The 16,840-nt window shown below is 45.4% G+C and overlaps 1 protein-coding gene across 1 annotated transcript in view; it reads right to left on the bottom strand.

Annotated features, from left to right (window-relative positions):
• Positions 1-16,840, bottom strand: part of itgb5 (integrin, beta 5) — a 58,890-nt gene that overhangs the window by 23,997 nt on the left and 18,053 nt on the right. Inside the window, exons 10-11 of the mRNA XM_030428368.1 lie at positions 13,531-13,705; positions 11,684-11,938 (exon numbers count right to left, since the gene is read on the bottom strand). Of these exons, the coding sequence (XP_030284228.1) occupies positions 11,684-11,938; positions 13,531-13,705 (430 nt within the window). The remainder of the gene's footprint in view (positions 1-11,683; positions 11,939-13,530; positions 13,706-16,840) is intronic.

Genomic DNA, 16,840 nt, shown 5'->3' with positions numbered 1-16,840 from the left:
AGGCTACATGCTTTCCAGCCATTATACTAAGCTGAGCAAATCTGCTACAGGTTTAAGCTCTATACACAGAATCAGCTCATCTCATGTAACACTCAGAAAGAAAAAGAATAAGCAAATTTCCTGAAGGGTGGGAACCATTTTCTATAAGCCACCAAAATGAGCTTTAAAAACATAAGAAAGCCGCAGTGAAACACTGTGGCAGACTCACTCATTAATAAACCAATTCTGTCTGCTTCACTGCAAACCAATGTTAGCTGATGTGTTCCCCTTTAAAAGGAGCTGTTCAAACAATATTAGTACCATGCCTTTGTGTATGTGTGTGTGTGTCGCTGTCGGGGTAAAAGCGGCTGAAAAATGTGGGCTGTTAAAATGTGCAGGCCGAGACAAGCTCTCTCTTGTATGCTGAGCCAAGCTGTTCATCATCAGGAATAAACAGACAGCCAATATCTGGTCTGTAAGAGATGTGGGGGGTGACGCTTCAGAGAGAAAACACTTCTTTGGTAGGGGTTGTTGTGTTTTCTGGTGCCGGTAAAACAAGAATTATGCCAGATTATAAGCAATAGCAGGTACCAGCGGCCCTGATGGGTGATTATAATGTGGACAACAACACATGCTTGACAAACAACAGTCATTACCCGCCATGACAATAGTGTTCACTTGTAAATTGTCCTCTGTCTCCAAGTCATAGGACACCTCAACTTCCACTGACATTACTCACAGTAAGCAGACGACAAAAGCCTTAAAAAGAATCATAGCAGCAGCCTGGAGACACAGTGATTATCTCTGTGACCTGAGTTTCATAACGCTGAGGAAGCCAGCTGTTAAAGGCTGACGCTTGCCATGTAAGCATTTCATTTGTTGACACTCCACGTAGTGCTGGGGGAACGATAATTATCCCTTGCCTTTATTCACAAATATTATACTGGAAAACTGCAAGCTAAGCTTGATGGTGTTTACATGACACAGACAGGGATTTACTCTGCTTTTGTGTTGGATGGGCGGCACCCTCTAAATGCCAGTCAAAGGAATAAAGCAAATCTCCCTCCAGCCACAAGAAAGCCACGGCTTGATCTCTGTCAGCTAGCCTCTGTACTCTTGGGTAGGACCCATCACCAACCTGGGATGATTTGGTAGGAACCATCTTACACACCGGTGATCCAAGAGCACATCTCCTCAAAATTCAAAATTCAAAAGTAAAACTTTTGTCACACTAATAATGTAATGGGGGCTTGTTTACCACCGAACTCTTCATCTGAGAATCTGCACATAAAAGCTCCTGCAGGACCTCGAACAGGAACACTAAACTTACACATCACCTCCTCCACGACAACCAGACGCAGAAGTATAACTGGGCCTCTAATAAAAGCAGTCCGCTGACACAGTTTTGTGCTCGTACATGACTCATATCAAAAGCGAAACATCTTACTTTCTTTGGCCACTTTGGGGCAGTGAAAACAAGCTGGGAGCACAACACTGATAAACACAGATGAGTCACAACAATAAACCACTGACTCCGACAACAAGAACATTGATAAACCCCCCCACAATGGAATGTTCTGCTGGGAAACGTTGGGTCCTGGCATTTGTGTGAATCCAACTCTGACACCTCGCAACCTCAAAGGACTCAACCTCCTTGGTGCCAGACATCCCAGGACACTCCCAGAAGGTCCCGAGTCCATGTCTCGACGGGTCGGAGCAACGTCTGAACCGAGGTGGGGCCTACTTGATCATTACTTGTTCCAGCGAGTCCAACAATTGCTCAGATCAGATTGGGAACTTCCAAAAAGTTTTGGCTGGTGCATGTTAGCTGGCATCACCATAAATACCAGGACCCAAGCACTTATCTTTGTGGCTGATCGCAGTATTATGACCATTTAAGAAGATTACAGCAACACATTTACACATCCATCAGTTACAGAGCAAGATTAACATCCATTTGTAGGCCGTATCTGGCAACTGGACAAATCCAATAAAGTCCAAAACTCACTCTGCTTTCAGCTCTGCTTTGCCCTCCAATCTCCACTATGTTCACCAGCGAGTCTCTAACTGTGTCGCTCTGCCATTTGGCCCTGGGCAGGTAGCAGACAGAGGGATTACTGGCACTAACAGAGGATATTCGTGCACTACTTCCAGGCCTCAGAGTTCCAGTCTCTCCTGAGTAACAAATTAGACAGAGATTTATGTACCTGTCTGCCAGCACACAATGTTATAAGAAAGGGTTGAACTTACCTGAAATCTACTCTACAATAAGATGAATTCAGGAGCTCTGCTTAGTTTATTTTCTCATCAGCACGCTGTTTCAACACGCTGTGGACAGCGCAGCATGCATCTTACATCAAGCAGGCAGCTGTGATTTGTTTTTTATCCCACTGAAACTATCAGAGTCAGCTGTTAAGCTTCGAGGATCTTAATCCTGGGACCCTCTGGGGGCTCGTAATGCTGGCGAACCACCCAAGAGGCTGAAGTGGCCAAAAGCCTGACGGACCAAGAGCAGAGACCCAAACACTCCCAACACTTTTCACTTGATTGTGTAAACACATCTTTGTCAGGTGCCTACATGGTGATGAGTGTATTTGACAGCTTTTAAAAAATAAAAATGGGAACCAGAAGGTTTCTGATTCATGAGGACATTTTCTGAGCTTTCTTCTTTGTCCTGACCCACATTATATCAGCTATTACCCCCTTTGTTGCCATTTTTAGCTCAAGCACACACAAATGAAGCCACACTGAGAGTCACAGACCTCAAACATACCCCAAGACCAGTGCAAATAGACACAGCCCTGCAAGTTTCTAAAGATCTGTGTGAGTGTGCACACGATGGTAGGACCGGGGTGTGGCCTTGTATCTGCAGTGTTTTGCCAGAGAGACCTGAGGTCTTTGTCTGCAGCGGTCAAGTTCAGTCAAGTCTCGATGAACAGAGAGCAGAGGGAGGACTCATCCGGTGTTTGTTTTACCTCGGGCTCTGAAGACTGAGTGTCAGGTGTCCAGGTGCTGCTTAGTTAGCTTTGGTAGGACCGACAGACAGACACGTTACATTTCCACTTAAAAGTACATTCACACACACACTTTGGTTAAAGATGGAACAATCAGGAGTGTATATCTCACAGAATATTAATACCATACCATAATACATTGCAATTACTAAGCTACATGATGATTCTTTATTTTTTGGGGGATTGTTTTAACACCCCTAAGTAAAAAACAAGGGAAACCTGATGAGCAACAGTTCTTCATTAAAGGTCCAACACCTCGACAGTCTACCTCCACAGGGGATGTTAATGTGTTCCCTGATTAGACCTCTTCTCAGGACTAACCAGGAGTGTACAAACTCTCCTTGATTGGAACTACACTCGACAGAAATATAAATGTAACACTTCTGTTTTTGCTCCCAGTGTTTCAGTTGAAGCTGAAATGGATTTAACATTGTTTGTCATGCACACAAACAAACCATTATTTATCTTTTTAAGTTTGTTAAAATCCATGTTAGTCAGCACTTCTCCGGCGTGTGTTTTGAGGGGCAGGCAGCTGACCAGAGCTGCTGCCTGTGGACTGAATGTTCATTTCACTATCATGAACTGTGTCTGGTGTCGTTTATCAGTTTAACCACATGTAACTAGGGTCGCAATGGCATGACATTTTCACGGCATGATAACCATCGCTTTAACGCGGGCGCAAATTACAGATCATCATCATAGTCATTATCATCAGACATGCGTGCACAGGCCTTCATACTTCAGATACAGGTCATCATTCGGCTTTTCTCTAATCACCGTCCATGAAGCACCTAACCCACTGGTGTGTTCTCTGAGGACTGAGGCCACGCTCTCCATCGATGATATGTCCGAAAAGGCCACCAGCCAGGGACAGACTCAATATAATAACTAACATAGCAGAAACAGTTCCTCACCCAGTACTTTAGTGTCCTTGAGCTGTAATATTTCTATAGCATGGATCTAGGCTTTAAGTATTCTAGTGGCCTTTAATCATGAGCAGTCCAAAGCTCACCTCTGCCCTAATCATGCTGAGGTGAGCAATCAACATCTTGATAGGCCACGCCTGTCAGGTGGATGGATTATCTTGGCAGAGGAGAAGAAGTGCTCCATGACACAGATTTTAACACATTTGTGCTTAAAATCTGAAAGGAATAATTATTTTTTGTACACAAAACCACTTTGGTTCACCTAGTCTTGCATAGTCTGAGCTTTGTCCACAACCTTGATCCACAAGGCTGTGCTGGAGAAAAGCCCGGCTGCAGCATGGAGGGGAACATTTCCTGGCTTGTTTGTATTTCTAAATCCAAGATGCTGCGATAGAGCACCTGCAAAACAGCGTCATGGGAATGGCTTTGCACACGGGGAGGTGAGTCCTGGCATTCAAGTGACTAAATAGCCACAACTGAAAAGGTAAGGGCTGCTAGCTTGCTCAGGTGTGTTATCTACGAGGTAAAGATTAGGGTAACCTGCCATTCACAGCATATAGGTTATTAGCTCAGGGGTTGATACGCACGGTGAGTCAGACAACGTCATACCTAACAGGGTGTGATGAATGAGACTTTTATCATTCTTATCTGTACATGGAGTCTGGTGACACACATCTGCCTCCACCCAGCTTCAAACTGAGCTGAGGTCTGTTTAACTAGAACACCTGTGAGGATGTGGAACTCAAAACAAGAATGTAGGAGGATCCTTTTTTTTGAGTGGTTTTTAAAAAAAAAAAACCCTCCCACTAGGTGTTGCAATATGTAAAGCATCCTAAGTGTTTTTACATAGTGTACATTATATTTCAGTAGTACTGAGTTTGGTGCTGTGCGTGAGCGTCTGACTGCCTGGGTGGCTTTCAGCCAAACGTTAACGAAGACCAGACTCACTAATTGCTGCATGTTCAAGTAATGACACATAAAACGCTAATGTGAACCACAGCCACTGATTCAACAACACTTAACAGACTCCACGCTGCAGAAGGAGAGGTAACGCTGGAGTCCGTTAGACGGCAGCTGACACACGGCTAAGCTTCACTGGATTATCTGCCGTTTTAATTCTTTGCAGAGAAGACTTGAAGCCCATTGCAACATGGCTCAAACTGTATTTTAACGTCCATGTAATAGACAAGCCACAAAAAAAAGCTGAGCTGCTGCGGCGGAAACACTCCAACACATTATCTCATCGAACCTAAGGGGCACAAACAAGACACTCTGTGGTTCTGATAAAGGGACAGAACGGGATAAATCTATCATGGGACGTGATCTACAGCTCAGACGACAATGAGGTCTCATAGAAAGAACGCAGAGCGAAGATGACACAACAAGCTTTTCAAAAAGGATTATTACAACATCACAACAAGTGTCACTCTGGTTAACTGAAGTGCAGAACATTCTTTAATTGGACTTTAATTAACGTTACCTCCTGCAGGAAGTCAGACCTCATCAGTTCACTGAGATATGTCAGCCGTACTGCTGTGCCAACTAGTTTCAGTTTTCCCAGAACAACAAACCTTCTCAACACACTCTTCTCATCAGAGCAACAGATACACGAGTTCTACAGTGTCAGCAGTTCTGGGTTGAAGCTCTACATATTTTCTTTTTGGTGAAAGTGACTGTTAGGAGTATTACCTGTGTTTCAACATGTCTTTACTGCGACTATGATAACACCCTGAACATCATTACTTCACCGGCACCGGCTCCTCCTGTCAGACTGGACTGTTTTCAACCTGAAGCAGAGAAGAGTGCTCTGACAAAACAACTGGGCCAATTAAACCAAAAGGCACTCTGGGCTCCAGTGCTGCTCGGCACCAACATGAATAAACACACATGTTCCCGTTTACCCTATAAGGAGACATACAAACATGCATGAAGACACATGGTGTGCTCACACACATGCACGCACACATGCACAGGCGTCGGGACAGCAGTTTTATTTATGGGGTAAAAGAGGGTTTGTGCAAGTCTGGAAAATAAAGCCACGCTATTTCTGGCAACAGCAGACCGCTGAGCGCTTAGATCATTATTCAGAACCAGCTGCAGAGTCGGCGGTGCAGATGTGGGTCAGGGGGGCAGGAGGACGAGGGAGTCGAGACTAGTCGAGCAGTGTTTAACGCAGACAGGAGAGAAGAGCAGCACAGGATTTCTGAGGCAGATAATGATATCAACACTAAGAGTAAAGAGACAACTGATGAGGATAAACCACAGATCTCCTCAGACAGGCTGAGAAAAAAGTGATGGATCTGTAAAAAGCCACTCATAGCTAATAACATCCGTCTGTTGATAAATCTCTAAGGCCAGTGACTTATTCACTTCTCAAGTGAAACACAATACACAGACTAATATCAAACCCGCACACTGACCCACATACAGGTCATCCAAGTGTACATTATACAGAGGTTAAGTGTCCACACAGCACCCGTCTGTCGGCACATCATCCACCTTGAAGACAGTCCTCAGAGAACCTCTGGGCTCCACAGACGGTTACAGACGTAAACACAAAGACAGATGGCTGCGTGGATACTGAGGAGAAGATCACTGAACGCTCACAGTCCTCCAACGCAGCTCCTCTGACCCCAGGTACACAACATCGTCCTCCCTGCTGCTGCAACCAGCCCCCTCTGTGTCATAGAGCACACCGACAAACACAGATGTGTCCTTTTGCTTTCAAACTGCTTCTACTGTCTCGTGCAGATTGTCTTTACGTCATGGCTGCTTTTGCTGTTTAGTAATTCAGTGTTTATTGACTGGGTTGGGCAATCATTTATGATTCAACATACAATGAGTAATATCGTTGCCCAGGAACACCCAGTCCCTCTGTATCGCTGCCTGTTATGATACAATACTGATTTAACTGGAGGCTTCTTTGATGACAGCAAACATCTGCTGTATTTAACGCTTCCTTTCTGGAAGGCCACTTTTAGAAACATCCATGTTGCACAGAGAGAGATTCACTTCACTGCCAGCAGCGGCTGGTGTTGTTATTAACTCTAGGCAACAGTGGTTTAGTATGGAATGACAATATAACATATACACAACAGGCAGTTTGTTTATTTATGAGAAATCCTCCAGCTACTGATGAAATCAGAAACCTTTTTTCCAACCTAATTAGTGCCTTTACGGATAATGTCTCCACTCTTTTAACACTCACTGATTTTGTCAGAGTGCTAAAGTAGTAGAGATGCTCTGGTCCTCAGTGAGTCAGATCACCGAGTGATTCATGTATCATGTCTTTTCAACACTGAATGACAGACTGAGCAGTTTCATGACCCAAAACTCAACCTCAGTTAACCATCGCCCGATACAGTGTAGAGATCTGTAGCAGCTCACTGGGCTTTTGTAATGAAACCCATCAGCGAGCTCATGGACTCATCAGCCTGAAAGGTGAGTTTACCTAAGCTGCTGCAGAGAGATCTTATCACAGCTGAGCATCGCAAAAACAGATTTTCTAATGCTGGCGGAGAGGAGTCACTGAGGGCGAGCTGCTATTGTGGTGGCTTTTATTAGTGCAGAGAAGAAAAGAACAGCTAGTAAATCTGAATTGTCGCCATCCATTCTGGCTGTTTCTTCCTCGTTACAAACTTGTGCTGAGTCCAGCAGTAATGCTCCTGGTAGAAAACTCGGGAGAGGCACACTGAGGAGCCGTCTGTTCTGGTGGTTTTGGCCGGTTTTGGCTGCCTTGTGGTTCAACTGCACGATGCACACGCACCCGATGAAGGCGTGCACACGTACACGCACGAAAGCAACTACAGCTCAACCCGACTACCGGCCTGCCCGGCAGGTGTGAGCCTCAGCTGGGCGTGGATGGCTGCCTGATCCTGCGACCTCACTTTCAACTCTGACTCTGTTCAGACTGGATCCTTTAAACATTCAAGTTCATTCTTTGAGACAGTTGTTTGTCATAACACTCTCGACTCAGGGTCCACTTGCTAGCTTTTGTCTTTAGCATACTACCTGACCCCTCTTCAGGACAACAGGGACGGGAATCATTAACCGGATCCAAATTGTCCAGTCCAAAATAATATGCCTCTGAGCTTCTCACTACCTTTTTTGATGCCAACATGTTTGGGTAAAGGTTGCACTTTGCCAAACACTGAGGTCACGTGTCTATCCTGCTGGAAACTTGTAACAAGAAGCAGTCATGGTGAAGAGGACAAAACGGTCCAGTGTGGCTCATTTCAGGAGGAAAGAGGACAACAGTGCTGGTTGAAATGTCTGCAAAGTGATAATATCAAGTAGGCCTAAAGCCTGGTTTATGCTTCTGCGTCGCGGCGACGGCGTAGCTACGTCGTCAACCCATGTCGTCATTGAGCATTTCGAAGTTCTGCGTCGAGGGAACGCCAAGTTGCTAGGGGGGTGTGGCTGTGTCTTTGTTTGGTTTCGGGGGGTTCATATCGGATTCCTTGGTTTTCTTCCGGTCAGACAGTAAACAATGGCAACTGAGATGGAGCGGGTGTTTTTGGAGATGGAGCTCGTGGATATTGAACAACAAATGCTGTTATTACAAATGTTGAAGCGCAGGTGACGCAGAAGAAGAAGCAACTGCCGGAAATGACGTTCTGAGCGGGCCAATCACAGTCCTTGCCGTTCGCGTCTCGACGCGTCGACGTGACGCGTAGTCAGGATTTTTTGGAGGCGCACGTCAGGCTACGGCGTAGGGTCCGCGTAGGGGTCTGCGTCGACGACGTAGCTACGCCGTCACCGCGACGCAGAAGCATAAATCAGGCTTAAGTGTGGAAACACCAACAATATGCTGACATCTTTCTATTCAACAATACAAGGAATGCCTTGTATTTGACACGCTACCGATAAGGGCCACTGCCTACCGACCGAACAGCATTTCCATTACTGATAACATTAGTGCCATGACAGACATGCTCAGCACTCCCCCCCCCACAGAAAATTGATCAGGAATCAATAGGGAAATCAACAAAGAATCCGACTAGTGAGCAGAATGGCTGATGACCTTGGTGTCAATAAATCTGATCAATCCCATGCCTACAAAACAAACGATTTCATACAGTGGTCAAAGATTCACCAAAACGTAAACTCTTCAGCCAACACAGAAAGTCATTAAAGTGCTAAGGATCAGACCTATGAAATGGTTGCTATGGCAACAGCAGTGCATCCAAGAAAGTGAAATGGAAAGATGGCTGACCCAACAACGCAAAATCAGAAACCGTTGTGCCCACATCTTTACAGAGACCTGTCTCCACCACAACTACTCTGACCGAAGCCGACACAACACAGGACTACAGCAGAACAAGAGAGTGGGACTGTGTGTTTACGTCATTGATGCTTGGTGCCCTGCCCGTTCCATATCAGTGACAATTAAAAACGAAAACTCTGTTGCATGAAGCAACATGATCTGTGCAGCTAAATAAATTGTTTGCAAAGGATGAGATTTGAAAATACACAACCAAAAGGCTGATAGAACGACCATACTGGACAGAATCAGAATACTTAACTGAAAAATCAAGACAATGTGTCGACATGATGGGGAAATAGAAACTATCTCTCTTAATAGCTGAAGAGAAGAAGTTGAGATGATCACAACAGTGCAGTATGAAGGCATATGAACACACGCGACAGATCACTTTCAACTGCCAGTAATCACAACAGTATTACCAACAGTACAATATACTGAACAACAGTATCTAAACAAGCGGTCCAGGCAGATGGTCGCCCACCACTGAGTCTGCTTCACTGAGGTTCTGCCTGGTAAAAAGGTAAGACAAAAACAGAACTTGCTCCTGGGGGAAATGTTGAGTCTCTGTGAATAAATTAAGTGTGATTATGGTCTAGACTTATCCAAATTGGAACGTGTCATTTCTTTTTATAAATGTTTAGTTAATTGACACACTGTATTAATCTAAAAACACAAGCTGAGCTGTAGGAGTGAATGGAGACAGGTTTATATTCTCCATAGCAGCTCAAAAGCAGGTTTGAGGCGCTCAGGTTGCCAAGACTACAAGGAACATCAACAGCTGATACCAACCCTGATCTGCCAGGGGACTGTGGATTACAGGCTGATAGCTGCACCTCACTGAGCTCCATGGGAAAACCGCTCTCAGACATTTAGTGAGACAAAGAAAAAAACTGAGGATACCATGCCAGCTGATTTCCTCTTTAATAAAACCTGCTGCGCCTTCAGGCGCTTCATCAGTCTGAACACTCCAGAGTTTCCCAGACATAAGACTACAAATGAGCAGCTCTGAGTGGAGAGGGGCCTATCCAGGTGCAGCACGACAGTATTTACAAGATATTTCTGCTTGCTAAGGGGCTTAAAACAGACCTTTACTGCACTTCCAGTGGGCTTGTAGAAAGGTGCGTGGGCACACAAGAGATTTTACTGAACGCCGTCCACAGGGCGCTCCACAATAATTAACTAACAGATTCAGAGGAGCGAGGGGAGGAAAGTGTGGAGGAGGCGTACCATTTGGCATCATTAGGAACTCATTATGGCTCCACAATGGGCAACCACACCGAGAAATGAGGAGAGAGAAGAGAAGAGGACGGGAGAAGAGAGGAGAGAAGAGAAGAGCAGCAGAAGGTAGTGGACTGTTAACATTTAATGACTGCTTATGGATGATCGGCACAAACAGCCATTCTGCATCTGTGCATTCAGTGTGTCCAGCCCTGCCGCTGACTAAACCAAAGACTTGTGTTTCTACTGGGTATAGATAAATAGAGGCAGGCATTGTGTTGAGGAATCGCGCCAAAGCTGGCCCCACTGTCACAAAGCCTTCTCTGTGGTTTCACAGGAACAGCCGTTGGCTTGGGGATGAGCCAGTGGTCCCCCTCCAGCCAGGAGGTCTCGCACCAGAAAGCAGAGTCTTGGACCCGATGTTCTGGGAACACAACAGCCTCGGCCTGTTTGCTGTAGCTGAGCAGACACACCGAGCCAAACCTGCCTTTTCATGCTCGGTCTCTGCGGGCATCAGAGTAGAGCAGGGACGGCTCAGCCAGAGGAAAAGGATTTCAAGTTGGCATCCGCACATGAATCTCAGATTAACAGGGCATATTCAGGCCTCAGGAGGGCAGAGTGGAGATAATTAAAGGCCACAGCGCCACAGCTCAAAGCTCTGAGAGTCACTATGAAATCTCAATGTCACACATCTCTTGTGCTGATTCGCTCTCATATTTATTCGAATCTCTGCTCCAGAAAACAACTCTCTCCACCTCCCCGAGGTCCTCCATCACTCCGAGACAAGTGTCATATAAAAACCAGCCCTCGCTGAGGCACACACGGAGCATAACACGAGCTGAACATCTGAACAACTACTACTGCAGCTGCTGCTCGGAGCGTCTTCTGGGAGCGCAGCCAGCAGCCCCGCAGGTGACGGTAAGAGCTCACTCACTAAATAGAAGCTGGGCTGGTGGTAGTCAGGAGAGGGCCAAACCAGCGGGACACGCCCGGAGCAGGTATGGGAACGTGACTCAACTTCTTCACTGTACGTGACTTTTAATTATAACCCACAACACGCAGCAGAGCTGAAGAGTTTACAGCATGTTTGATGTCAGCTTGTATCCTCATTAAGTTCAACGCTCAGGGAAGTGCGGTCTCTCAGCAGCTGTATTTCAAACCACCACCTCACTACAAGCACGGCAACTGAATCAAATACAACAATTTACTGCCGGCAGAGTTCAGCTCCGCAACTCGGACCGACCCCCAGTGGAAAGACGGGTCGAGGATGACGTCCTTACCTGAGCAGAGGATTCCTTTGTGTCGGGGGCAGGAGAAGTCGTCACACTCGCAGAAGCTGCCGTAGATCTTGCCAAAGTCCGACTCGAAGCAGCGACACTGGTTGCAGCTGCACTCTCCTCGTCCGCTGCAGATCTGCTTGCCCTCGGCTTCCCGGCAGGCGCTTTGGTACATGCTGCTGGCCTCGCCCTCCTGGCACTCGCAGCGGGCGCCCAGGTAGCCAGGCTCGCAGTGACAAGTCCCACATTTGTAGGTACCTGTAACGGCATCAATTACTTTATTATCTACTAATTACAGCGCATTACTTTCATGTCCCTGTATGCCTCTTAACTGATTCTACAGGATTATTCAGCAACATCTATCATTTCTTCTTCATCAAATCTGTGTCCGGTCAGGTCTGAGTCTTCTCTGTGTTTTAAACTTGCTTATTTTGGACCTTCCCATCCACATTTAAGGCCCTCACCACGTCTAAAATGTGTACAGTCATCACGAAATGCCATCATGCCATTCCTGCCATAAACGGGATGATAACTGTTATAACGGAACGCACTTCAAATATCTATATGGCTCAAGTTTAAAAGTATGGTGAGAGAATAATTTTAGCCTTCATGGGCATCATTATCTCAACAGCATCGGCCACAAGAGACAGCCTCTCCGTAATCATGCCGAAGAAAGTACTCAATTAATGTGGCACGAAGAGGAGTTTTAGATAGCTGCCGAGGTCAAAGTAGCAGGTCTGACACCGCTGATGATAGAAATGTTCAAACTACAGGAAGCAGGAGAGAAGCAGCTTTCTGTCCTGTGTGATTAGCGAGGCTAGCGGTTTCTCACAGGACTTTTAAACAGAAGCCGACTTTGCTTGTTTTCTAAACTGCAAAAAGACGTCGATCTCTTCAGTTTAAAAAGGTGCACTGAGTCGTTTTGGGGAAGAAGAGAAATATCTTCATTGACTGATTTTTTTCTGCCTAAACAAGCTAAATAATCAAACTCTCTTTTTGTTTTCTTTCAAGGTCAGTTTGTTTGAGTTTATTCAGCCATGAAAACAGTTTCATACCGTTTCATTATATTCACATGTGGCGGACCCTGCCACCTCTCCAGCTTTGAACAGTGTTCTGTGACCTTGTTTACATCTGACAACAGCTTGTTAACTCAGCTATGGACAAAATAAATAATTTTGAGTTTGTATTTCTTCTCCAAAATTAGTGTCTTTTTTAGGTGTCCACATTAAACAATGTACTTAATCTGCTGATTAATTAGTACAGCTGCAATGATTAATCAATTAGTTGTCAACCATCAAATCGGTCACTAACTATTCTGACTATTTTAAATGTTTAAAGGAAAGAAGTCTATGATACCAGCTTCTTCAATGTGAATATTTTCTGTTTTTTTCCTCCTCTATGACGGTAAACTGAAGGCTTCGGGATGTGGACAAAACAAGACAGTAACGGGTGTCATGTCAGCCTTTGGGACACACTCAACACTCAATCAACATTTTTCACCATTTTCTTACATTTTATGGACCAAACAATAATCGACTGATGTCGAAAATATTCAACAGAATAATTGATCGGCCATATAGTTTCAGCTCCAGATACCAGAGTCTTTTTAAGTTTGTCAAACAAAAACTAACTGCATAAGATTTTTGATGCAAATGTTATTTCTACAATCACATTTCTAATATTCACAACACTGATTAATTGTGAACTTTGGGGGGGAAAGGGCAACAGTGCTAGTCACCCTATAAGCACCGATGTCTCCTCTTTTGAATCTATTAATCCAACTCTTTGTGTTCTTGTTTTAACATGTATCCCCATGTAAAGATATGTGAATGTGCAGCAAGATGAAGCACCTATGGAGCTGCAGATGCTGCTGTTGGTCTGCGCCGTCTGACTGCAGCCGCAGTCACACTGATAGTCCACAGCCACCTCCAGGCGGTCTTTGAACCCGACCGGCTTGATGGTGAAGCTCTGGTCAGTGCCGCGGGGAGGGCATCCCCTCGCCTCCACAGTCACGTTGAACGACACCTTCAAGGAAGAGGGAAAAAGTGGCGTAATTAGAAAAAAATGTCGAATACTGGCACTGATGGAGAAACGATAGAGACTTCCTGTTTGTGGAATGAGAAGGGTTCAGGTCGAGTTCAGATGATTTGAGCGATACAAGAGTGGAGTTTTACTACGGCAGCAACATCGTACAACGTCTACACCTTTAACCAGCTACGTTCAGGGACCTGATCCCACCAAACACCTTCTCGTTGGAGCAAACGCAGCCACCATACTAACACTCTGCGGCTGCCAGCTAAGCCTGTAGACATGAACTACACGTGACCCTGTGCTGTTATGTGTACACCAGTGGACTTATTTCACCCACAGAGGAGTGTACAGAGCGCAGCTGATGTGGCTTCGCCTGCACAGAGAGTGGAACATGACACAAGACCTACACCCTTTTGATTGCTCTGAGGAAGGAAGTGTTGACGAGAGGAGAAACCCAACCCCGGCTGGTGTTTTCTCTCCAACATGAGCACGTTATTCTGGTATTTTCCTCACATTTACTTAATCACAGCAAGCATTCTCAGCTCTGTCCGTTCAGTATACAGCTCCATGTAGTCCTCCACTTGAACAGATTCAATTTTGCTGCTACAAATTTGCGTAACCGGCTGCTGAAATACTAATACTATACTACGAAGTAAAAACAGAAGCACACAGCGCTCAGTAACACATGTTCTTTTTGTTTGGCTCATTGGATCCGAGCTAAAACAATACATGTGTTGTTATTGCAGCTCTATCTATACATGCACTCCCAACTTTCAGATAGACAAATACAGGCAGATAGATTATAGAGTATACAAAGCTGTATGAGGAGAGAGGTATGGTTACATATTCTCATCTATTTTGGTTCAGAGATCAGAGGTGTGACAGTGTGGAGGCAATATTCTCTTTGAAGCTCTGACTAGCAGCACTTGAACCACAGAAGGCAAATATCCACTCTTGCTGTTCTTGGCAAGAACATCTGCGGATTTGGATCCAGATCTCCAGTAAAGGGCGACCCACATTTCCTCACTTACTCCGGCAAATGTGTCACAACCTGGGCATGATCCGTCCCGTACAAAACGTGTCTGATAAACACATCCTTCCTCAGCTCAGATTTGCGAACGCAAGCAGCCATCAATCAATTAGTACGTCACATAAAACTGGATCAAATCGCTGCAAGGTTTGAATAATGGAAGCCGTGAATAAACTCCACTGATCCGGGCTGTTAAAACAGTTTAAGCTAACAGCCAGTTCAGACAGATTATGACACAGACACAGATGTGGAGGGGACAGGTTCCCCATCATGTATCCCTGGAGAACGCCACGATGCACACAATGAAGTCTGGTAACATGATCCTATCACTTTGTTGGCAGTTTGAGGACAAGGAGGTGGATTTTGTCGCTCTGAATGTGTGTGTTACCCCCGACCCTCCTTTTTGGGTGATGTGTGTGTGACGGAGTCTAGCGGGTGTGTTGTGTTGGAAGGGCTTGGGAGAGGTACCAGCATGTCGCCGCAGCCACAGAAATTGCATGCCTTTGGGGGCACTTTAGTCAGCTGTACGGTGTTTGGATAAGCTCAGATTGCAGTTAACAGCAAGGTTACTGAATGGCTGTGTATTGTGCTTGCTGCCACAGAAGACAAATGAAAAGCCTGTGGAGGGGGACTGTACGAGCAACCGGAAAAAGCACTATGATTCTGTGCTCTGCGCTGAAAACTTGAGAATATTTTTAGAGAACACTGGTGTGATGCGAGAGAGGAGCGCACACCAGGCGCACCGTGCCGTCCGAAAAAACATGGCGCTGCTAGAGCCACGTATGTATTCATGAAGTGGATCAGATGGTTGTTTACAGGATGCTTTACCTTCCTTGCATCTGCAGATAAAAGTCAAAGCTGGGCCCAAACTCCTTTGGAGGATGCAGAGAGTCTCCTCACACACTGTGACGTCATCGAACATTATTAGATTAGATGACATATCTCTGGCCTGCCCAATGTTTAACCCAAGTCACCGCTAATGACCCTGGCTGATCTGCTTTAATCCATTGTCTACTGTTTGAGTAAATCCTCAGAGACAAAAATGCAGCCAGCCCACAACGCTGCAGTGCCACCAATGACTTCTCTTCACTGGCTGCAAGTGAAAGCCACAATCGAATTCAAGGCTCTTCATTAAATCACTAATGAGATCACCACGATCTTGCCTCAGATGCACAGATTTACATGTTCATGAACCATTTCTCCAAACATTACATAACCCTAACAGTGTGTCACTCAGTCGAAGTCAAAACCAACAATGCGCAGCCTTGCAGTGGTGGCGCTGAGGCTGTGGAGCAGCTGCTATACCGGCTGTTGGCATTAGATTGATTAACAATGTGGACTGTTGAAACAATTCTTGGGAAACCATCTTGTACAGTCACTCCTCACTGATGTGCATGTAGTGTCTACTGTAACTGCTGGCTGTGTCTTTTTAATGTGAATATTTCCATGACTGGTTAAGCTGGCGATTATTTACATGATGAATCGATTAGTCGTTTTGTCTACAAGATGTAAAACAAATGTGAAAAATTCTCAGAGACCAGATAATTACCCCATCTGTATTTCCTGTAACATACGAGAAGAGGAAGGCGCCAAATCGTCATATTTAAGAAGCTGGAAGCAGAAAATCTTAATTTTAGCTCGTAAGAATGATCTAACTTTTGATGAATCTCTGCAGCTTTGTGTGACAGTAACTCCCGAAAGGTGCAAGATCAACAAATATCTGTATCTCATCCCAACACCACACTTCCCAACCATGCACCCACACTACGATTGTTTTACTCATGACTCTCTAACTGCTGACACAGCGTGACATGTCATATCTCTTCATCTGCAGCACCATCACAAACTGTTGACTTCAGTACCCACGTTCTCTTCTTCCAAAGAGACCTACTGCTTCTTGTTTCAACAACATATCTCACCATGCAATACCAATGTGCTTGTGTTTATTCTTGTTTCAGTCCAGCAGACAACACAAGCGGGTTCAGGAAGAGCCTCCGCCACATGTCGCCCGGGACTCCCCCTCCACCTCAGCGCGGGAAACCTAATAAGTTAACGAGGGACACGATTAAATTTACTGTAAATGTGAGTCGCGAGGAGGC

The sequence above is a fragment of the Sparus aurata genome, chromosome 9, assembly GCF_900880675.1.
Source record: "Sparus aurata chromosome 9, fSpaAur1.1, whole genome shotgun sequence".
NCBI classification, from domain to species: Eukaryota; Metazoa; Chordata; class Actinopteri; order Spariformes; family Sparidae; genus Sparus; species Sparus aurata.
The sequence above is the reverse complement of the archived record's forward strand: the minus strand, read 5'-3'. Positions and strand labels throughout refer to the sequence as shown.